The 23,898-nt window shown below is 43.2% G+C and overlaps 1 protein-coding gene across 1 annotated transcript in view; it reads left to right on the top strand.

Annotated features, from left to right (window-relative positions):
- The window catches only part of znf827 (zinc finger protein 827), a 78,935-nt gene that overhangs the window by 30,537 nt on the left and 24,500 nt on the right, over positions 1–23,898 (top strand). Inside the window, exons 5-8 of the mRNA XM_030092860.1 lie at positions 5,239–5,517; positions 17,119–17,361; positions 22,748–22,802; positions 22,950–23,050. Of these exons, the coding sequence (XP_029948720.1) occupies positions 5,239–5,517; positions 17,119–17,361; positions 22,748–22,802; positions 22,950–23,050 (678 nt within the window). The remainder of the gene's footprint in view (positions 1–5,238; positions 5,518–17,118; positions 17,362–22,747; positions 22,803–22,949; positions 23,051–23,898) is intronic.

Below are 23,898 nucleotides of genomic sequence, written 5' to 3'. Positions count from 1 at the left end.
GGATATTTCCCAAGCTTTGCAGCCTAATGATACTGCGTTTTCTAAACAAAGTTGAGAAACATGCTGTTCTCAGGTATTCAAGGTCCAGGCCCCGTTTAGATGCATTCCACAATGTTGCAAAATATCAAAAGATGAGCTTGGGGACGATGGCAAGATTGATGGAAAAAGGTTGACCGAGGTTGAGCACCGGGGTCGGGGCTACGACTGCCACTCTTCCACTTAATGCTGTGTAATTAGATTGAGATCTTGAGCGAGGATGGGAGGAAAAAACCCTGGGAACATTAGATTAATTAAAAATTTATGCATAATTCATAATTAAAAAGGAATTCATAATTTGAAATGATTAGCGCCCTCAGCGCCATCCTGTGACCCCGCCAGGATGCACAGGGACTAGGCCAGCTTAGTTAACTCCCTCTCGATCTTGCACGCCCCGGCTCCGCATGGATGCCCCCTGGGTGCCAGTCGCGCTTCACTCCCGGACTGCACAATCAAGCCCAGGCAACTCCCAGAGGAGCAAAGATGGCTCCTTCCAATGTCAGTCCAGTGTCAAGTGGCGGACATCTTAGTCAGGGCATCATTGGAGGAGAGTGAGGAAGGATGTGAAAAAATATGGGACGAGACGACGTTGAACTTGAATGCATGATGATGGGTTTTAATGAATACTGCTGCTTTGATCACCAAGTTCTCCCTTTGTTGGGGGGGTGGAGTTAAGGAAAGGGGGTTACGAAACGGAGAAGAGGCCAGTTCAGATCTTGGTGAGACTTACCCATGCCACAGAGCAGCCAGGGAGGAGGAGGAGGCGAGGAAGCTCCTCTTGGGACCTCTAGACTCCATTTCTTTTCACCTCCCTGCCAACCCAGATTGAGTGTGTACACGAGCAGGTCATCCCTCCTGCTTTTGCACGGCTGTCTCAGTGCCTGGATCCCACAAGGCCTATGAAAAAGGGGTGGAGTGGTGGTGGTGGTGGTGGCGGGGGGGGCATATAAAAAGCTACAGAGGGAAAGGAAAGGGGTGGGAGAAAAACAACAGCCAGATAAAGTGACAGCAAGTGAGCGAGAGGGAGTAAGAGGCAAAGAGGGAGTTGCATCGAGTTCCCCAGGCATAGAAATCCTGCGAACTCTTCCTGACCTCTGACATAATAAGCATATCATTTTTTTGGGCAGCCTGCTTTCCATTGAGTGTTGTACTGATACCCTTTGATTTTTATCCTTGCACGCTGACACAACCGTTAGCTATCCAGTGTGATCCACATTTTGATTCAGAGATGAAAGCCACCGAGGCACTTTGAAATGCACAGCCCCTACCCTGTGCCCAGTGGACCCTGAGTTAATAATGACAGTGGGCACTGCGCACCCTCCAAACACCACCCCCACCCCCCGCTGCGGTGACACAGGCACAACGAACTTGACCCTGGCTGGGTGTGAATAATTGGCATGCAGGGGGTTGTGGGAGGTGTTGCATCTGTCATGACGCTTCTGCAGTTGTCTTATTTATCTCTTTTTCCCTGGGAGAGTAGCTTGCATGCGGTGCTGTGCCACAGTAACATGATGCAAAAGCAGGATTTGAACATTGGCAATGGAATAGCTGTATTTTTGTCATACGTTCAAATTTGGAAATACAGTCATTCTCAACCTTCTCTGTATGAAACCAAAATTAAGTTGTTCATTGCATGCTTTTGAGAGGAAAAAGATCTACTCCTTTGTGTTTTTTTGAAACTGAACCAAGGGACCGTGGATAAGTCTCTTCTGTAGTTTTCTCTTCTTGAACATGGAGCTGTAATCCGATGTGTCCCTAGCTCTCCAGCTCTGCATGTACAGATACAAGCAGGCCTTTTGTGTGTGACCTCTGGTCCATACATCCCCACTGCAGCCATCAGTATCACTGTCCAGTGTCTAGCACACTGTCAGCTATTGTTGGGTTCTCAACCTGCCCCACGTAGCCTTGTGCCTTTTTTTTTTTTTTTTTTTTTCTCTGGGAGAAAACAGCAGCCAATTGTCAGAGGGGGAGCAGGCCGGCGTGACAGAGGTGGAAAGCTAATGAAGTTATTTGACGGCAGCCCTGGCCACGGAGCGAGAGGTGAGGTGGAGTGGACAAGCGCCTGGCAGTGAGACGGATGAGGCGCGAGAGAGAAGCGTGGCGAGAGAGGGGGTGGGGGGGGGGGGGACGGGCAAGAGAATGGCGGCGGAGGTGGCGTCGGTGGCAGGTGTCAGAAGGCTGTGATAACATGGAGACAAACTGATAGCATCGTCAAACCAGAGCTCGAAGCGGCCTTGGAGTGTCATGCACAGGGACCTGACACAGGCCTGGGGAACACGCTCACAGAGAAGCCCACTCACCCAGAGATGGCCCGTCTCCTCCGCAGATCCTTGCTCACTTCACAAATTGATCTGCCAGGGACTGGATGCTCATGATGCTGTTGTGATTGTGAAACTATGACAGACAAAAGGCTGAAGTGTAAGCTTGGTGTTGTTGGCTGAGTTGTTCCTGTTGGTAATGTGCTCTGGCTTTTTTGTACTCGAGCCATCGGCACGGAGAAATAAAAAACTTGCCCATCGGATTAGGCTACTAAATAATTCATTGGACTCTGTAACATAGATTCTGAGTGGAAATACACTCTATTTATAGCGACAATCTGAAAGGTCACTGGAGTGGTGTGACTTTGTGTGTGAGTGCACGTCCTGGAGTTGTTTTTGTTCTCGTGAGGCCACTGAGGAGAAGAATTTGAGAATCTGAGTTTGTTGAGTGTCTGTCTATGGCTCATGCAGTCTCATGAATGCAAAAAGTTTAATGTGTATGGCGACACAAAATGAAGAATCCCTTTGAAGAAATGGACGTGTCTCCAGCTGCATGGTAAAATGCGGTAGTGTATTTTTATGTGTGTTTGTAAGGCGGTGACCAAGTGTGCTGTCCCTGTCTGATCCGACATGGCCCAACACGCTTCTAATTAGAGGACGTCCTTCCAGGTGCTGACCAGGTTATACTTAGCCTGCCCGCTGACATCTGACAGTGTGACATTTCCAGCTGGTGCCGTGTGCGACCCTGCGCCACTGCCCCTGAACTGGAAGGTCACTCTCACCCACCGCCCCCTCCTTCATCCTCTCCCCCCGCCGCTCAGCCTCTTCCGCCTCGCCCTCTTGAACTGCAGCCCCAGCTCGCCATGGTGTGGCACTGTGGCATCATGGCATCACATGGGTGGTCAGAACACCAGCACCTGTCCCCCTTTCTTGCCCCATATCCCCCCCCGTCCCTGATCCCACCATCCCTCCGGCATAGATCATCATTAATCAGAGAGGCCGGAGCCAGCGCAGATTGATGATGCGGGCAGGGGGCGGAAGGCCTGTGGCGGTTAGAGATGTTAGGTGAGACGGTCGGGTGAGGAGTGGAGCAGATCTCTGCTGGGGCCACAGGAGACTGGACAGCAGTCTGCCCAAGAGTGATGGCCTCTCTTACGTCCATGCTCCCCATTTCTGTGCATGTGCATGCTATTGGTGTTGTCAGTTGTTTGTTCCACAACGTTGACATGTTTTTACTTTTTTTTTTCGTCATTGAGGTGGCTCATAGATCTATAAACTCTGGTGACAGCTGAAGCGTTGGCAAATTAATTCATTTTTCGCACTGAATGACTCCTATAGTATGGAATTGCAAAGGTCTCCTGTTCTGAAGAAACAAAATTAAAGGGGTGACAATATATTCAGAATTAATTAAGGTGACTTCTGAAATACCAAAAGCAACCGTTTCCACATTTTGTCATCATCTTCCTATGCAGTTTGCCACATTTTAAACTTCATCACAGAAACAAAGAACTGATTCTTTTCTCACAGGGAAAATGAATCCCCAATCACTATTTAAACAAGCAAGATGAAAACATCGCTAAATACATAAGATGCTCCATGCCTGTTATAAGTAGGCTCTGCCTTTTTATATTCAGTCTGCAGTCATTCAATGTAAAGGGATTTTCCTCACAAATGCAATAATTAAAAAAATACTTTTTTTCCTGCCCGTGAAAAGATGATTTTAGTGAAATCATTTTAAGTTATGACCCGGATTTAAAAAATGTTGGGACAATTTGTAAAATGTGAATAAAGAAAGAATGCAGTGATTATAAAAAAAAATCAAATGTTCCCATTTCATTTTACAGTGGAGCACAGAGAACATAACAGATGTTATAAAAGAAATGTATTGAATAATCATATTATCAATTTATTATTAGAAACGTTTCGAAAAAGTTGGAATAGGAAAACCAGGTGTGTATTAGTGACTGAAAAGGTGATGTAATGTGTTATGCTATTCTTCAACCTGTGTGGTTCCTAAGATTCCTAATTTGTAGCGTTGGACCCCCCATTGAAAATATTTCAAGTCATATTTCTTTAACTTCACTCAGTGCTTTAAAACAATTTTATGTTTCAACAGCAAGCTGTAGCCTGTGTAAACCTTTGCTTTAGCACAGAGTGTAATGGAATGTGCACAGACACACAAAGAGAGGCGCTTGCCCTGCTGTTCTTTTCTTGGCGGCTATCGGAAGTTGCTCCATGTCTAATTATTAATTATTCATCTAAGGCGGATTAAATGTGGCCCAGTTTCTCTTGAAGATGACTTTAGAGCAGAGGGATCCATGTGACAGTTCACTCCCTAACCTAGGCTGCACACTGCAGAGATGGTAGATAAGGCTTGGGCTGATTGCTATCGCACTCTACAGAACTGTTGGAATTATTTTATGTCCTTGTGTCTGAGGGGGATTCAAACGATGTCGGTAGAAAGAGAGGGCGAGGAAACTCGAAGTTGCACAGAACAGAGAATAAAACATGCACACATTATTAGGATGGGGTGGTTCACTTTGAAGGAGAAGAGAGATGGCTGTGAAAATGGGATTTTTTTTTTTTATGGATACCCTGAAGAGCAAATGGGATCATGGAGTTGCACCCTCTTGAGTTTGCAAAGTGTTGGTTGTTGCAGCAGGACTGTAAAAAAGCATAACAAAAAACAAACATAAAAGCCAAACACCATGGAGCATTTTGCTGTTCATGTGTGGTGCTTAATGTTGTCACCTTTAACTTTTGTCGATGTCTAACTGAAATAAATATTTCTACGAGGCCTCTTTCTTGCCAGATTAGTTGAACTTACTACCAGTCAGCTAAACAGGCCACGGCGAAGGCCCAGCAAACCTGACTTGCTTGTTCATAACCAGTATTCATTTGATCATCCTCAGTCCCTTGATCTCTTCTGTCTTTTTGCCTGCAGCGGCCAACCAGAGGGAGACGCTCAAGTCTCCATTCCACCTGAAGGAAGAGCCAAAAGTGGAGGAAGCACTCAGCCCTAGACCACCCTCCCAGTCCCAGAGCCAGGCTCAGCAAAGCTTCCCGGCGACTTTCTGCCAGGACGGGCCAACAGGGGCTGCAGCAGCCTCGGAGCGCCCAGGGCCACTGAAACCAAGGGAAGGAAGCCCCATGGCTAAAAACACTTTGCTGAGCCAGGATATCAACGTTAAGGTCGCCTCTGAACTGCTCATTAAGCTTTCAGGTAGGATGTGAGCGTATCTATAGATTTGTGTGATAAGGGACGAATGCTAATGAGTTGCAATTTCCAGATTTACCAGTGCAACAGGTAATTTTGCCTGTTTACAACACTGAATCAATGGCTTGAAAATAGTGTATGCACTAAATTGACCATACTATTGTATAAAACTTTATGCAACAATATTTTCACCACTAAGTATTTCCAGGAAAGAACAGGTCGTGCACTGTGATATTGATATCAGTATGTCTGGTCAGCTTCTTGAGTTTCAGATAAGCATGGGAGGTTAGCTACAGGTCAAAAGTTATGACACTGATCACCATAAAAGGATTCCATTGGTCTGCTACCAAGACACAACGCATCAAGCCGAAACCTGAGCACTCGCAGAGCTGAGCGAATAGTACCTGTGGGGGATAAAAAAGTTTGTGGTGAAATAGTTTGCTTCCCTCAAGCTTTCTGCTCGAGGTGGCAGCTGAGAAACCTTTCCATGTAATGATATTGATGTCACTTTTCTTGACACTTTTCCGCTGATTTTTCTGCTCTCGTGTGCATCAAGTTATTACAACTTATGTGCACAAAGTATAGTTTTATTTTGTGTAGTCCATTGTTTTCTGTTCGTGTGTCCCTCTCAAAGCAAGGCCCACAAATGTCAAGCAGTGTACTGTATCTGCTTGCATTATTGAACTCACAACTCAACCTCGACTTGCTTCTTGTTCCATGTCAGACAGTTTAAGAATAAGATTTTTGACATGTGCCATATCTCAACCTGTGTGGACCACTCAGACATCATCCAGTGCAGCATGATTTAGCCTTTATAGCTTGTGGTTTGAACTCAGCAGATTGTTGGTAACAAGTCCTCAGGCAGGGACTCAAACCTCATTCCTTATTTTGCAGTATAATGTGTATGCTGCTGCACTCGGCATTGGGAAACTGATATTGTTTTTACCTTGTGATACAGTTTTTGTTTCTACGAACTAAAAGTTTTGAAGCTGGTGTTTGTCTAAGGGTTTTATTGCCCGATCATTACTAAACATCAGATGTAGTTTTGGCGTGCGACAGAGAGGCGTTTGCTCACCGTGGGATGTTGGAGAGTTTCTTTCAGGCAATCAAGAATGAAATAGCCTGAAGTGTGTGTCAGTGTACATTGAAGTATCCTTCTTAATATTAATATTTATAATGTATGCATACAGAACAGTACTTCTAATAAAAAAATTTTTAGGAGGCCCCCTGGAACAGTATTTCCCGACTCAATGCAACAAAAAATGAATTAACTATTATTACGACAGACCTGCGCGGCCGTAAAATTCACAGTTTGACGCACTTGTACAAATACGTATGGCCGTCTGATGGTGGCGCAGTGGGGTGTTGCTCTGTCCTCTGCTCTTCATCCTGTGCCAATGTGTGCCTGCTTGACAGACACCTCACACACCGGTTGCCATTGTTCTCTCTGGGTCGACTGGTGTTCAGAGTGACTCATGCTGGCTGGGAGCTCTGTGGTACTACACGTGTGCCGCTCCTTTCGCCTGCCCCCAGGTCACGTTTCCCTGTCCGTATGTGCATGCGTGCATGTGCTTTTGTGAAGACAGAGGTGACATGATTATGACTTTGCAGAGACGGGAGAACCGGCTGCGAGATATTGACCTGTGAGTGTAAACAGACAATGGAGAGAGGGGAGGGTAAAATTCCTTCACCGCGTCGGCTCCTCTTATTTCTTTGTTTCATCATTGTTCTCCCTCTTTCTCTGTCTGACTTTCTCTCTTCAATCCCCGTGCCGATGTTATCCTGCCAGTTGATTCGGTCCTCGAGCAGCATGGCCAGCATTTATCCCCTCCCATTACTTACACTAACTCTGCAAGGTTGACCTAGGTTAGGGAAAGATGCTGCAGCGTTCATCCGTCCACTGGCTCCCTCTGCCCCCTCACACAGTCCTCGGAGCGCAGTGCTATCCATTGCCATGGCAACAGTGGGGGCGGTAGATGGAGAGGGCCGTCTAGAGTGACAGCCTTGACAAGAGTCTGGACCCTCAAATGACCCTGGGGGGAAGGGATGGAGAAAAAGATGGCGAGTCGAAGAGGAAAGAACCAGGAAAAGGTCATTGCCATTACAGTCACATGTGATTACGGTCATAAGGTTCAAGGGCATCTGCACTGTAACCTCTCGCAGTCCCCTGTTAAAGGTCAGCCCCAGCAAACAATAATCCAGCAAGGATACTTGAATAGGGAAAACACGTTGAGGTTTTCAGCAGAGCACTATTTTTTTCTTGAAATCATGGCTGTCGGTCTCTTGAAGTGTTTCTCTCCTCATTCTTGTTTGTCAGTACAGCAAATGGACACAGCCTAATTAAATCTGCGCTGCTCATCCTTCCTCAGCCATGGCATTGGGCAGTCAGAGCAAGTGGGGTTGTCATCATTACTGCCCATTGTGCTGTAACGTGAGTTGCATCATCCCTTTAACTAGGTCACTTCTTGTCTTCTCTCACCCCCCCCCCCCCCCTTCCTTATCAAACATTTGTTGGTTGTGTTGAGTCGCCTTGCTAGCGCTACCTCCCCCACATCTGTTTAAAACCAGGCTGCTGGTGTCTGGGGGCTAATTACGCCAGGCTAAATAGTCCCTGGCGCCAGCGGCTAACGTGTCCGAGCAGATGGGCACTGGTGTTGCAGGGCAAGGGGAACATGGCGTCACAGAAAGGGAGGGGGAAGGGGAGGTGTAGGGCCCTAGGTGGTGCCCTGGCAGACTGGCATCGTGTGGGTAACAGCCGTGCCACCCACTCACCATCCAGCCACCCTCACTATAGGTGTGAAATCACACTTTGTACTCACTTAACTCATTCCCTATTCCTTAGGAACAGGCCTTCCATCTCTGAGGACATCTTGCGGGCCCTCTCCCCTTTCGAGTGCTCGTTACCTTGCAAATTAAAGTTTCATTAAGCAATTCTGACCCTTAAGGAGCAGGGAGACTCCGAATCAAACTGACAGCAACGCATTTATTAATGTATTGTTGATTTAGAAATAACATAGTCGCACACATTCAGCGGAACCAGATCAACATAGACAACTCATCCCCGAGTCGGTGCATTAATTTTAATGGTTGTTTTTGGTTTTCTTTGTGTTGCGAAGCATTTAGCCGACGATAGGAAGCTAGTCGGTGTTCATTTCCAAATGCTATTCTTGTGGTGGCTGAATTTGATCAATTACCCGATGATCAGTTCTGTTGGGTTTTACTTGAGGACCTCCGTACGAGTTCCACGGCTGACAACTCTTGGACCTTAAACTTGTTGACACAATACAACGATTCGCTCTTTGTTTAACCAAAGCATTTTGTGGTATGAAATACAAACAATGAAATGAAAAAAAAGAAGAAAAAAACCTAAGTAGAGTAACATTTACTGGCTTTTGTGACATTTAGGAAAGCCAACATTTGATGTACTTTTATACAGCATCTGTAAATATATTTTATTTATGTCCACAGAGGAAATATTAACTTTGTAAATCATTTACTGGAGGAAAAAAAGTACAAAGGGTTGTGATATAATTCAGTGGAAAAAGTAAGTACACCCTTTGACTCAGATGCGAGCATTGCCCCCTTGAGCAGAAATAACTTTTTGTAGGCGTTTTGCATTATCGTCCACCAGTCTCTGACATTGCTTTGCTGAAAATTTTGACCAGTCTTCCATGAGGAATGTCTTCACTCCTGTCTGAGTGTTTTCATGCCTGTACTGCCCGCTTCAAATCCTCCCACAACCTTTCAATGGGATTTGAATCTGGGCTTTGATTAGATCATCCATAACCCTCCACTTTTTTCTTTCTTTCTTTTTTTTTTTTCTTTCTTTTTTTCCCTGAGCCATTCCTTAGTGGATTTGTTCGGCTACTTAAGATCATTAACCTGTTGAAGGTCCACTTCCAGTTCAGTTTTCAGACAGATGTCCTCACATCATCTACAAGCTGTCTTTGATATGATGCAAAATTTATAGTTGAATCAATGTCTGCAAGCTGCCCGCTCCCTGAGGCAGTGAACCAACCGCAAACCACATTTCCACCACCATGCTTCACAGCAAATATGAGCTTCTTCTCCTGACAAGTTCTCCTACTAAACACGTCTGCCGTCTTTTTCAAAAACAATCCTGTGCTTGTTTTAACACTCCACAGTACCTTATTCTAACAACATGACATTATGCTCATTGACGGCGGCAGTTTGGTTGTGGTGCAGCTTCTTTCAGACTGTGAACATGTAGTGTTATGCAACAACACCACACTGCCTGACGATAGCGTAATGATAATTTGTGGAAGCTCCTCCGGATTTTACTCTGATGGATGTGAAGGTTACAAAAATGTTGCATGTACTTTATTTGTCGAGTGACCTGCCTTCTTTCAATTGATTTAATTCAGTTGAAAAAAAAACTTAAGCTTTATCCCAGTTTGTTAAGGCGCTGATTCCAAGAGGAACAAATATTTGCTGTTTAAATCTCTAAAAACAGAAGGACAATAATTTTATTACAATAATTTTCCTTTACAGATGTCTTTTTGCTGCAGGTGTGATATTGCAGCAGTGCAGAGTGGAGTTATATTGCAGCATTTTCACCAGTTGTGCATCATTCTGTTCCTTAAGGAGCTTTCTGTATTTTTTGTGACTAGCCACTTCTACTAGGACACTTTTCCTTAAAACTTGGCTGCTTTTTACATGTCATTTTTTTTCCGTCGGTGAAAATCGCTTCACATCTTGATGAGCGTGCAGCATATTTGAAATACAACTGCAAACGCGTTCAGATCTCTGTAATAAGCATCAAAGACAAAGCTACACTTTCTGTAATGAGCAGTGCAAAGTCTAATTTGCACACACTCCTTTCCCTTTTGATTTTACTGCCAACTCTTTCATAGAATTCTTATCTTTCATACTATAGTCCACCTTATTTTTCGTGTGCCTGCTACTGTTTGTCGTAGTACGGTATAGGCGAAGGCTCTGAGTCACTGTCAAGTTTTCTGGTAGCGCTGTAGGACAAGTGGTTGTGACCGAAAAATATTTTCTCTTCTCTTAGTTGTTACACGTTATTGCACGACTACGATCAGTTTTCTTGGGGGAATGATAAAGATTCTCTGCTGATTTTTATGACAGATACAAGTAAATCTGTAGTTCAGTTTTGTCAGTGTTGGTATTTATTTTCATGTCTGAAAAATTTGGAGTAAAATGTGTAAATTTTTTGCGCTATTTCTTTAATTAAAACTTGAATTTGTATTCATTTTAGATTCATCACGCATAAACGTATAATCCTTTATGTCAAGATTTTAGCTTATTAGCCATCAAAGTGAAAAACATTCTTATTTCGTAGAATCGCGTGTTTTTACACATGATTTCAAAACTTGAAAATGCTTTAAAACTTCAGAATTACCTGAATTTATTTATGTTCTACAATGCTTTTCTGGATCACAGTGCGCTGGAATCCCTGCTGACTATGAGAGGTGTAGCTTATATCCATGAACACCAGTCCTCCGCATGGCGAATGCAAAGAGATGGATAATAGCACAGTAACATGTACACACTATTTACAGATCATGGTTCATGTCTAAAAGATGCTTTTAACTAAAACCTCAGCATGGTGCTGCTACCTCTTCTTTATTCTGCTTACATGTTATTGTTCTGCTCCTTCTACCTTTGTAGAAAAGCAGAACTGGACGAGGGGAAAAAAAGGAGTAGCTTGTAATGTCAATAACATATAACCAACATTTTTTTAATCAAAATAAAAAATCTTAAATTTATTTTATTTTCAGGAGAAACACCTTAGGTAAATTATGTTATATAAATCAATGTAATTTGGCAAAAAAAAAAATTGTTTGTATATTACAGATATACATCCTCTTTCCCCGTGTAGTCCGTAGGTGAATTTATCGCCCGTTACTTATCGTCACTCACACATAAAAGGATTCCCTGTTTACAGTTTATCACAGCTGTTAAAGCCGTTTACCATTCTAATTCACAACACTGGCATTACTGCAGAGTATTACCTTATATTAAGCTGCACACTGCTGTGGCAGTGTCCTCACCGTGCCCCCTCATTGTGGCCGCTCGCTGACCTTTCTTACTCCCGCCCTCCTTACCTCCACACCCTGTCTCATTGGCTCCTCGTCCGGCTTATAGTTCTGTTTACAAAAAAAAAAAAACGCGGAGTTGATTTCTTTTGCCCCTCATTATACGCGTTTGTTTCCGAACCGCTTATTTCAGTACGCTGGTGTGATTGACAGAATTACAGAGGCAATCAGCCGCCACCTTTCACACTGACCTTATACGATCAAGCGTCGGTAGCCTTGGATTAGCGCTGGCTTGTGCCCGATGTTATTTTGTTTGGGATCACTTCGTAGGGACCGTATCGGGCTCCTTATGGGCCGCTTTATCAAGCTCACTGCTCCAGAGTCAGATGTGGCTGCAGTTTGCAGGCTGAGCCACTGAGCGCGAGCTGGTCGAGGATCAATTGTAGCAGCAGCTGTCTGTGAAGTCTGCAGGCGAGGCTGCTGTGGCTCCCACATGACATGCAGTCTCCACACTGCAGCCTTTGAAGCGCCTGAACTCTTCACCCCTGTCTGAGCAGGTCGGCTAGAGAGCAGGAGAATAGAGAGATTGAGAGAGCGAGGGATGGGGGGCAGGGATGGAGAGAGATGTGGAATAACAGAGCAGGGAGAAGGGTAGACTAGGATAACGGGAGGGGGAGAGGTGGAGAGGTTGTCATTTAGGCTCTAGCCGTTCCTCATCCTTCTGTCCTCCCCCAGCTCCTCTTTCTCATTCTGCTTTCTTCTCCCCTATCTTACCCTCGGGTGTTCTTTCCCTGCCACTGTTTGACAATTTTTTCCCCGTCTTTACCCTTCCCCTTTCGCCTCTCCCTCCGTCTCTCACCGCCCGTCACTCCCAAGTTTCAGTTCCTACGCTCGTGATGCATCAAAGTGGGACAGTAAATTGACTCTGCGTGCATTAAATCACTAATGGTATGTGGCTGTTTATGTCCAAGTGTAATTACCATTCCGTGCTCGGCGTGCACCGTCCTACTGTAAACTCTCCGCAAAGCAGGCTGTCAGGTCCGCACAGATTCAAGTAGACACCTGAGGTCAAAGTTGATCACTAAAAACAGAACATCACACAAACCCCAGTCACTTTCAGTCTGACTCAAAACTTGAGTAGTGCTGTGTAAGACGGAACAAGGTATGCACGGGGCATTAAGAAAAAGCAGGGAATAAAAGGCTAAATTCACACACATTTGCTACTTTGTCCCTAATGGAGTTCATATCAGCCTTTATTTGCAGTCTTTTACATAGCTGGGGAATCACATTTCAGAAGTTTTGACCTACTTAGTCCAGACAGATCATTGTTGCTGAATTCCGCACTGTCCTTCTCAAATAGGACCCACGTGAATTTGTATAAACAAAGATGAGCAGCTTGCATTTTTTGGACGTGGGTTGTGTGAGGTGCAGTCTACCGTTCGCAATAAATAGAAGACAGAACGGCTCAGCTGCACCAGCGCGGTTCAGAAAATTACTGCTGCGGTTGAGGTCAGCAACAAAATATATGTCAACCACCTGGAAAATGACCCATACTGAATATCAATATCAGCTTAAGTGAGAGTATTTTAACCTCCTTTGCATTGCGACTGGGTATTACTTTTTAATAGCCGTTCGTGAAGAAATCCGAGACTTGACAAACAGGTATTTCACAAATCAGGAGCTGATGGTCTATCACTGCAATGTTGCTGTTTAAACATTTATAATTCCCAAATCTCATACAGAACTGTCTAAATTTAAAACTTTATCTCTGCCATCTCTAAATTTCCAATGTGAAAAGTGGTGTAAAACAGATGGGAATCAGACATAATTAAAGATTTGTTCAGACAAATGTTTTCTTTTGGCCATCTTGAGACAAGGGATGCAAGATCAAGTATAGTAACTTGCTAAAAATAAAACTGTCAACAGTAAAAATTTCCTCAAGTAAAGCGGTATGTTCATGTGTTGTTCAGTTTCACACAAAAAAAGAAAGGTATGCCAAAAGAATCCTGCTATTGAAAAAAACCTTGGTGGGTCTGCAGCACATTCCAAAAGTGACAGAATAGTTTTAGTAGTTAGCATAACTCTACTCTTAAAATATTAATCCTGAAATTGAAAATTGCATAAGTTAATTAAACGGTGGTACTGCTAGTTCAATTGGACTGTTGTTCCGATCCAGACCTGTGAAAATCTAATCTTCAGATAAGATTCAGCTCAACCCCACAGAGAATGCTCTGCTTTTTTTTCAGTTTTTAATTAGATTAATACTCGATTACCTCTAATGAAATAATATTTTGGAAGTCAGTTCCCTGCCTTGTAGTATCTCTCAAACACAGCCACAGGAATGTCTCCCATGCGTACCATCACTGTGTATTATTGTTATGTGGTAAATAATTCACCTTTTTATCCCGGAGAAGCACACGTACTTAATAACCTGAAGTGTGAATCTATTTATTTGTCATAAATCTTGGAAACATATTAAGTTTTTAATTGTACTTCTTGGTTGGTTATACTGCTATATTTTACCACAAACATTCACATAAAATTATGGTATTTATTGAAGGTGGGTATAGACGTTATTGTACACACACACACACACACACACACACACACACACACACACACACACACACACACACACACACACAAACAGTTTTCCAAACCTGAATCTGTGGCATAATGCATCGAAGAGGAGGCTTTTGCACTAGAGGGGAACACACACACACACACACACACACACACACACACACACACACACACACACACACACACACACACACACACACACACACACACACACAGGCTGGATTCAGACAGACTGAGGGCTGCTTTTATGGCTTTGGAACATTAGGTCATGACCCCAACCAAAAAGCCACAGCTATTATCAGTGTGGGAGTACGGCCATATTTTCATTTTTTATTTTGTGACAGGTAGACGTTTCATCCGTCCTGCTGTGATGTGATGCTTTCAGTGCGGTCTTGGGAGTGTTTACGATCAGATATTTTCTGTGTGTCACGTGGCCACAGCGTAATGGCTCTTTGGGACGTCTGCGTGTTTATTCCTGTGCTGGGAGGTCAAGTACGTATAGGATACTTTGCTACGCGGGTGTGTTTTGGTGTGTTTTCGCAGTGCTGCAGTCCTCTCAGCCTTTGCCGTCAGGGTGGTGATCCAGTGATGGAATATTGTGTGTCCCTTGGTTGACCCTTACAGTGCATTGCCCCCTATCCCTCCACCCTCATTTTGCCGCCTCCTCCTCCTCCTCTGCTCCGCTCCTCCATCAGCAGCCACTCTTAGGTTTACTCTTGGCCAACTCTGGCCACCTGATTAAGGGATTAGTGGGGCTGATGGTTGTCGGTGTCCCCCCATGCTGGCTACTACCAATAAACTGAACACCTGGACCTCAGGGAGGAGGCAAAGGGCCGGTTGCACTTTAATCCATTCACATAAACACTAATATACAGAAACCCAGTGTACTGTAGGTTCCTCCTTTGTGTCTCATCTCGGCCTTGTTGAGCAGACAAGCAGAGAATGTAAGGGGAGGGGTGTGCGGCAGGGTTAGCGTAGGGTTACAGTCTTGTATCTCTCCCCCTCCCTCTCTCCCTCTTCTAACCTCTGCCGGCCCCTCCCACCTCTCCCGATGGCCTGCCAAATTCATATATCCCATAATCGTGCTGAGTCGCCATGTCAGCGGCGTTGTATCAACCCCACTGCTTTGTCTTGCTGCTGTTTGTCGTCACACTGGGACACTGCCTCCTGCCACCACTCTGGTCAAAGATCAGCCAACTTGAAAATACTCATACTGGATGAAGTCTCACTTTGTTTTTTTTGTTTTTTTTTTTCTTTTAGCTTTGGGTTCTTTTTTCCTCTTTATCATACAGATGCACAATGGAAAAAAAAAAACAAACCTACATTTAATCTACCAAATCTTACCATCGAGGCCACAGGAAACCCAATGCTTGAAAAGTCAAGTGGTCTTCATCTAAAAGATTTATTTTCATCAGTTTCTTTTGAATTTTTTTTTTTTTTCAGTATTTTCCATGGGTAAGGAATACTTTGTTTAATGTCCATAAACCAAAGAGAAGCAGATCAGAACACTTCTAACAGCAAACATCTCCCTCTCAACTATTTTTAGGCCGCCTCACTTTTGGAACTCGAAATTGTTTGCGTGCTGAAAAAAAGTCATTTCTCTCCCCTCTCTCATTATGATAAACACAGGCATATGTCTCAGCTGACATTTAATGTACTGTACCGTCCCTCCTGTTTGCTTCAGTGAACCGATGTGAACTGCCGGAGCCCTCCCCGTGCGACAGCGTGACCTCCCAATGCCCTCCCGACCTAATAACCACACAGCTAGATGCTAACCGGCTCAGCTCAGCTTTACAGGCTGTTATGTGGATTTTCTCATTTTAGATTTGATTCCATTCATACAGCATCTTTAGCCATCCCTGCAGGATGCTTTCATTTACTTGTACATGTAAGTAAGTGATCGCCAGACAGTGCTTTTTCCTGCTGTAAGTTAAGCTCGGATGGTTGTGTAATCACACCATACATTTTAATATCGGTGAAAGATAAAGAAATTTCCTTGCCATCCTGTGGTAATGATTGTTGTTTTTTGTTTTTTGTTTTTTTGTATGTAGCTTTCTCTCACTTCTTGTCAGCATTTTAGGGAGCTCAAAGTGGGTATTTTTATGTCTTTTCGTTGAGTGTGTGACTTGTAAATGTAAGAGAGAAGCACCTCAGATAAAAACCCCTCTAATCATTCTGTCACGAGCGGTTCGTAGGAGTTGGTGCTTTCAAATTTCAACATATTTTCCTCCATGAAGCCCGTGTAATCTAATACTGATAAGTGATAACTGCAATTCAGATATTTATGAAAACTGTGTGGATTTATCATGAATGCTGTTCTTGTGCATGTCTGTCCTAAATAGAGCGGTCAGTTTTAAATTTGATTCTTTTGTCAGACATTAGAAAGTAGATTCAACACACTTCTTTTACACTTTTTATGTGGCCATAATTTATCTTTGTTTTTCTTAATATCCAAATAAACTGAGCTGAGTGATACAAAAAAATAAATTTATAGTCTTCATTCAGTAAAAAAACAATGTGCAGTCCACACAGTCAGCAGTGTTCATATGGAGTGATGAGTGTAAGAAGTAAACAAGTTTCAGTGGAAAAGATTTGAAGTACAATTACTGGGTTTAAGATCTTTTTGAAGAGAAAGTAAAAATTAGACATTGGCATCGTTAAGTGTTTTAATTAGGATTCTCGGGTAGATGAGGAATGATCTGATTCAGTTTCACCAAAAATAATTTGCCTGATTGACCTTTTGAATTATCAAATTAAAAAATAAATGAAAGGATTTAATTGAAGTTTATTTTACTATACAAATTGATGAGTAAAGATATGAGAAGAGGGGAGATGCCACAAATTAACTTTTTAAAAATTTGATCAGGAAAGCCCCTGATACGTACATCTGTCAAATAATTAATGTGTAATGTTGCAGTTCTGGATGTGATGACTGGGAACTGGTTTGGTCTCTTTGGTGAAACTCTAAACAGTAATTGTCCTTTTCTTGAATTGCTTCCTGCAGAGAACAACAAAGATGCCCAGTTCCAGAAGGTGAAAGTAAAGGCAGAGCCCATGGAGGTGGATCCACCCCCTGCAGAACTCACCCCACCTGCCTCCCACCTGCTGGCCTTCAGCACTTTAGGGGCAAGTGAGAAGAGCGAGCCAATGAGTAACCTGCCCGAGACATTGGCCTGCCCCCAGAAAGATCTCTTCTCTCAAGACATATCGGTCAAAATGGCCTCTGAACTATTGTTCAAATTGTCAGGTACGTTCCTCGCGGCCACACACACCAACTGTCACTCACTGCAAATCCACAACACCTTCTCACACAGCGGAGTGTCAAGTTTTTTTTTTTTTTTTTTTTTTTTTTTTTTTTTTTTTGTTACCTCCCCCACAGCACTACAATGTAAACCTTGGACAGTTTGTGATACTTGACTATAAAACCTACATGTTTCCATTCGCATCCTCTGGTGGCTCTGTAGTAAAGTCAAGGATATATACCATGTAATGACATCTCACTTTTTACCTGTACGGCCATGAAAGTGACATTGAAGCAGCCGACAGCTGTTTGTATTGCTAGATTAAGACGGAGCTTTGAGGTGTATCCATCGGCCCCTGGAGAAAAGGTGTGTGCGTGTGCGCGTGTGTGTGTGTGTGTGTGGGGTCAGGCTCGTAGTCCTGGTTAATGACCCCAGCTCCATCCAGCATCTGATTGCTTTGCTCAAATGCCATATAGAAAAACAAGCGTGCGTAAAAATGTCTTTTTTTTTCCTTCTTCCCCTCGTCTTGCTGTCACACATATTCACAAATTCACACATTGACAATCTTTCTTTCCCACACAGTCTTGCATGCACACCTTTACACACTCACACAAGGCCCCTTGGGGAGTGGTGTCTGCACAAATGCCCCCCCCCCTCCCATTCTCTCTCTCTCTCTCTCTCTCTCTCTCTCTCTCTCTCTCTCCCTCGACTCGTTTTCAGACATGCCGGCTCAAGCACACTTGGCTGCACACGCTCTCCCCCCCCCCCCCCCCCCCCCCCCCCCCCCTCCCTGCACTTCCCCTCCTTCCCCTCCTCCCTCCCTTTACATTTCTCCCGTGCGGCATCTCCATGGCAACGTGGAAAGAGACCTCTGTCCTTGGCGAGCAGTGTGACGGAGTGGGGTGTTTTGGGCAGGGCGGGCGGTAGTGGTGGTGGGCTGCAGCTAAGAAAAGCGGGGTGCAGCTACGCAGGATAAGGAGGGCAGCGAGGGCGGCGAGGGCGCACAGTATTGCCCACCCAGGGAGGCCAGGGCATCGCTAGCCTGGCAACAGCCGCAACTGCCCCCTTAGAAGTGGATTTGAATGTGAGGGGGACTGGAACAGAGTGGGCTGCTGTCACACAATGAGCAATCAATATGAATTACCCAGAGCAGTAGGACCTCAGAGACACATCAGTAGCAAGGTCGCTCTGAACACTGAGATGATTGCAGCTTTGAAATTCACTTCAGTACATCGCCTTGAAACTCACACATATGGCTCAATCCTCAGACATTTTGTATAGTGCTCTTTACTACTGAATGCATAAAAACCCATGATCTGTGCTCACATTAGCTGGGCAGGTAGTGGCTGATTTTACAATTCTTGCTTTACTTACCACTTTCAAATCACTCGCAGTTATTTGGCAAGATTGTGAAGTTGTGGAAACCTCAATAACAGCAGTACCTTTTGGGAAACACAGAGCTCTTTCTGCTTTGTATTAGAAGTTAAATCATGTGTTCAGTCAAAACGTGCTTTCATCTGATGTTAAAATATAGCTATTTTCCATTTAACATTTATTTTTAAGTTCATTTCAGAGTGAGACATATAAAGACATTATTCAGTGTATTTTATACAAGAGTCCAAAGTAAAATAGTTTTTTTTAGTGAACTAATATGAAGATGGTTGCCTCATCAGCTTGTAGATTAATAGAACAGTTCTCATCAACAGGGTGGGCTGCAGGTAGGCAGCAAATGTTTCGTTTTGTCAATATCCTCATCAACTCTTCTGTCACTTTTACCTCGTCACATTAGCTGCATTGATGAAGTAATTCATGTCATCCAAACCTGAATTTCTGTGGTATTTAAATGTATTTATTCATTTTTTCCATTTTCACACTGAAACTGAACAGTTGAACCAGTTTTTAAAGAGAAGGAGCCTGTGACCCAGTGACACATCACAGATTTCACAATATACGACCAAATCACAGGAGATGTACACATTATAATGATCCGGCGTGATCGAGCCGGGTCACTGTTTACCGTGTCCGCTGCTCATGTAGCTGCCAATCAGAGTCTGACTGCAGAAGATCAACCAGTCAGCTGACCCTGCTGCCCGTGCCGATTGAACACTTTATCACAAACCCCACACCCACCAGGGACAGACTGAAACCAGCCTTTCACCAGTTCAACATGAGAGCGGCTTTAGAAGTCGGTGTTAGTGGTCTTCCTCTGTACATTTGGGCAAGTACGGACGCCTCAAGTGACAAAAAGGTCCATTATGTTGTTAACCCTCCCCTCCAAAAAAACACATTATACTAGTTTTTCAATGGAATTTTTTTTTTCTAGACCTAGGGTCTTCAACCTGTGGCTCTGGAGCCACATGTGGCTCTTTAGTCCCTCTGTAGCGGCTCCATGAAGCCTTCAAGACATGATACATGAATAAACATTTAACTTATTTTAAAATTTTTATATGATTCGTTACTCTTGGTTCAAGAGGGATTCAAAAAAAGGTGTGACTAAAATTGGGGAAAAATAGCTAAAACCACAAGACATGGGGGAAAAATAATAGAACAGCTTAAAAAACTTGATGTGTCTACAATATCTAACATAAGAAAATGAAATATGGCAGGGAAAAAAACATACAAAACTGTTTAAAAAGAGATAAAATGGCTAAAACAGTTAAAAATGTCAAAACTGTCAACAAAAAAAACTTGAAAAGAGGAACAAAACTGTTAAAATCGGGTATAAAACTAGCTTCAGTGTAATAAAATGTTGACTATTCTGAACTGTAGTGAAAACGTCATGAATGCATCTTTAGATATAGTTTCTGTTTGTGCATCAAAATCAAGTATGAAACTTCATGAGCTGCATTCGCCTCATTTTAAAGGTTAAATGTGCTTTATGGCCGCAGAACAACTTGACTTGACGGAAAGTCACTAAAAAGCCTCTTTTGGTCATCAAGGTTGCAGACCCCTGTTCTAGGCTCTGTATTCTGGAGAAGAGGCACACAGCCTCTTCTAATGTCAACATAAATAACATGACATGACACCCGTCGAGGGTCTGCTTCAACTCATAAAGCTTTTAGATCGCATTGTTGGCCGTGTGGTAAAAGGGACAAAAGTCGACACAAACGTTTCAATATTTTTGAGAATAAAAAACATTTTCTTCAGGTTAAATATAAAGTTTAAAGTAATGATTTCCAGTATATCCACTGAAATATTTGACTGAACATACAGTATGTTGTGGTGGTAAAAACATTTCAGCCAAAATGTTGATTGTGCTCAAAAACACCTCACTGAGCCTATTATTGAAGTATGTGCATCATCAAACGAAAAGGCCTTTTCCAGACAAGTTTTCCAGCGGCAGTGGTTCAATACATTTCAGAAGTATTTTTAGTGGTTGGCTTGAAGTGGCTCCTAATATTCTGCATGAAGTCTTTAAATCAAGCAAGTGATCATATTTGGTAGATTTCTGTCCTTTTTCTTCTGACCTGAGTGGCGTCAGTCACAGAAAAAAATAAACAGCTGCTCCAAACATTGAGATGGATGCTGCTTGTGATGGATTTCAGGAGTTGGTGAAAATGATGACCACGCATTACACCTCTGCGTAGCTTCTCGTAACACAAACACTGTTGTTTCGGTTCTTCTGCATTGGCAAAGCATCCCCTCTGACAGACGGGCTGATTAATACTTTTGCCCTCTAATGCGAACAGTTTTAGAAAAACTTGTAAAAATCTGACAGCACATTTGATCATTTGGGCTATGCTCATAAAACTGGTATAAGACAGCACATCAATTTTTAAACATATGCCACTGTATGTTGTAATTCATCTTTATGGAAGGCTTTTTGCAAATGACAGTCACATTATATTGATTAGGCAGTGGCACTCAATAGTGTACAAGGCATCACACATTTTTTTTATAGAGGAAGTGAGAAATGAATCCCAAAGTATGTACTGTCGATGGTAAAGTATGTCTGATTTGGGTCAGGTTTACAATTTCCAATAGATTTCATTGTAAATATATGACCTATAATGCCACTTAAGACACTGATTAAAAAAAAATATTTGAATTAATCGCAAAAATAAATCATTGCCAACTCTTAAAATATCTTTAAACAACACATTTCAATGAGTGGCCTTAAAGCATGGATGGACGACTTTGATCGTGGGGGGGTCACAAAAATTCCATGCTTTCTTCCAGAATGCCAGATTTTATTCATTGATATATGAGAGTCGGCGCTACTGATTTTATGTGAATAACTAAAATGAAATGTATTGAATTGAATTGCATGTATCTCAATATTTCTATCCTAAAAAACATTAAATTTTGTAATTGTGAATAATTTTTGGTGATTACTTGCCCTTTTTCGCAGCTTTTATCATTGGCCCCGCTTCCACCTGCAATTAGAATGCGCCTTGGGCGATCCGATTCCAGTTGTCCGTATCATGCGTACCAGGCCAACCGCTTCAGATCGGAATCCAGTAAACCCCTTAACGTTACTTTGCTCACTGCTGGCACACAGAGCCAGGTGGAAACGGGGCCGAAGAGTGACAACGAATTGTGACAGCGCATGGCCTGCAAGACAAATTCTCACTGGCGCTATTTAGGTCGACCTAGTTGACTTTTTGGTCAGATTCAGCCTGAATGTGGGTTGCAAGCAAATGTCCTGTGCAAACTACAAGTTAGAACTGGCAAGTTCCGAAGACCTGAGTTAGTGTATGCAGATGACTTAGAAATTCACAATTATCCACAACATACAAGAATGATGATGAATAGACCATCTCCCTCATGGAGAGGAGCTTTGATCATTCCATAGAATTATGGGAATGAAGGGAAAATAGTGCTACTTTAATGTGTGGCTCTATAAAGATTTAGCACGCACGGGCGCAGCCATACTCCAGCTTCACATGTGTCATCTGGGTTTTTCATTCAGACTGGTGTTGTTGGGCCCACAGGCCGGCCGGGCCGCTGGAGAGACTCACTGCCAGCGTGGCACACCTGTACTCGGGTTCAACATCTGCACCGCCTTTTGTTTCAGACACTGATCATCTTTGGGGAGTTTTCAGATCATTCTAAAGTGAAACCACACTGACAGTTTACTTGTTAATATCTGTTGTCTTGCAGTTAACTTTAAGAAAATGTTTTACTTTTGATTTTCCAAACAGTAGTTTGACTAAAAGTTCTTCACATTCAGTTGTTCTGGAGCCTCTCGTGGCCTCCAGCAGCTCAGACGTGATGGTCGGGTCTCAATCATTATTAATTTTTATTGAAATATTGATATGTGATTACAAGACCCCAGACTGACTTGGTGGAGTCAGATTAGAGTCGATGTTGTAATGAAAAAATAGATATGGTCGTATATAAATGATGAACTTAATGACTGTTGTTTTTGTTTGTGTTTTGTTTCCACAGAAAAAGTGAGCAAAGCCAACAACCACAAAGACAGTAACATGGTGGGAATAAACAGGTGAGGCGGGATTTGCTGTACATGTGTCACAAATCAATCATCATCCCATTGATCTGTAAGAAACTGGATTTCTAGCTCTACCCAGCATGCTCTTTAGCATATACAGGCTGCTAAGAGCCGCTGTGGTTTCTCCCGTCTCTGTTTCAGTCCGTTCCTGGACGAGTGCTTCAGACAATCACCCTTTAACTCACGCTCCAAGAGCACTTCCCCCGCAGAGGCCAGCTCCTCTACCAGGGTAGCATTCCATGGTAAGACACACACACGCACGCACACACACACACACACACTCATACACACACACACAGTCAGAGATATTGCACAGGAACACGGACAAATCAATAACAGTCGTAGGTCAGGCAAAAGTTGGACGGGTATCATCTGCTCGTTGTGTCTCTTTTCCAGTTACAATAAATAGTCGAGTAATTGATTCGATGGTTGACAGGAAATAAATCAGCGGCTAGTTTTGACTGTTGAATTTGATCATTTGAAACACTGATCGTTTTTGAGAGAGTTCGCTAAATCATCTTTAAATGTTCAAGGATCTTTTTTTGTTGTTGAAGGATATTTTAGACAAGAAAGGAAAAAGTAGATCATCAAAGTCTTGGGGAGTTGGAGAAAACCGGGATCTAATTTACTGCCAACAGTCGGTATCACTGCATCATTCATAGACGAGTGTCTCCAAAGAAAAGTATCAGAATCATCATGTTATTCTCACTGTTGCTCTGAGAAATAATTGATTATGCAGAGATGCTCATTATGCACACACATGCTCTGTGTACACACAACACATACTCCAGCTAATCCCCTCTGCCTGTTAACACTTTAGTGAAGTTAACGCCTGAAGTTTTTTGTAACGCACTAATAAGTATGGGTTCTCATATCCTCACACCACAGGAAAAAAAAAAGTGTCATTACATGCCTATCTGAATATTCACTGACTATACAAGAGTAGGTCACCAAATCGTGATCAGGCAGGCATAATCTTTTCTCTGAATCAGTGTGTCTCCATTATACTGCTGTAACAACCAGACAGTCGCAAGAAACATGCAGCCTTTCGATTGATAACCGCGACAGCCTGTGCATCTGTACATGTTTG

Source organism: Salarias fasciatus, chromosome 6, assembly GCF_902148845.1.
Source record: "Salarias fasciatus chromosome 6, fSalaFa1.1, whole genome shotgun sequence".
NCBI lineage: Eukaryota > Metazoa > Chordata > Actinopteri > Blenniiformes > Blenniidae > Salarias > Salarias fasciatus.
Note: the sequence above shows the minus strand (reverse complement) of the source record. Positions and strands in the feature narration are given on the sequence as shown.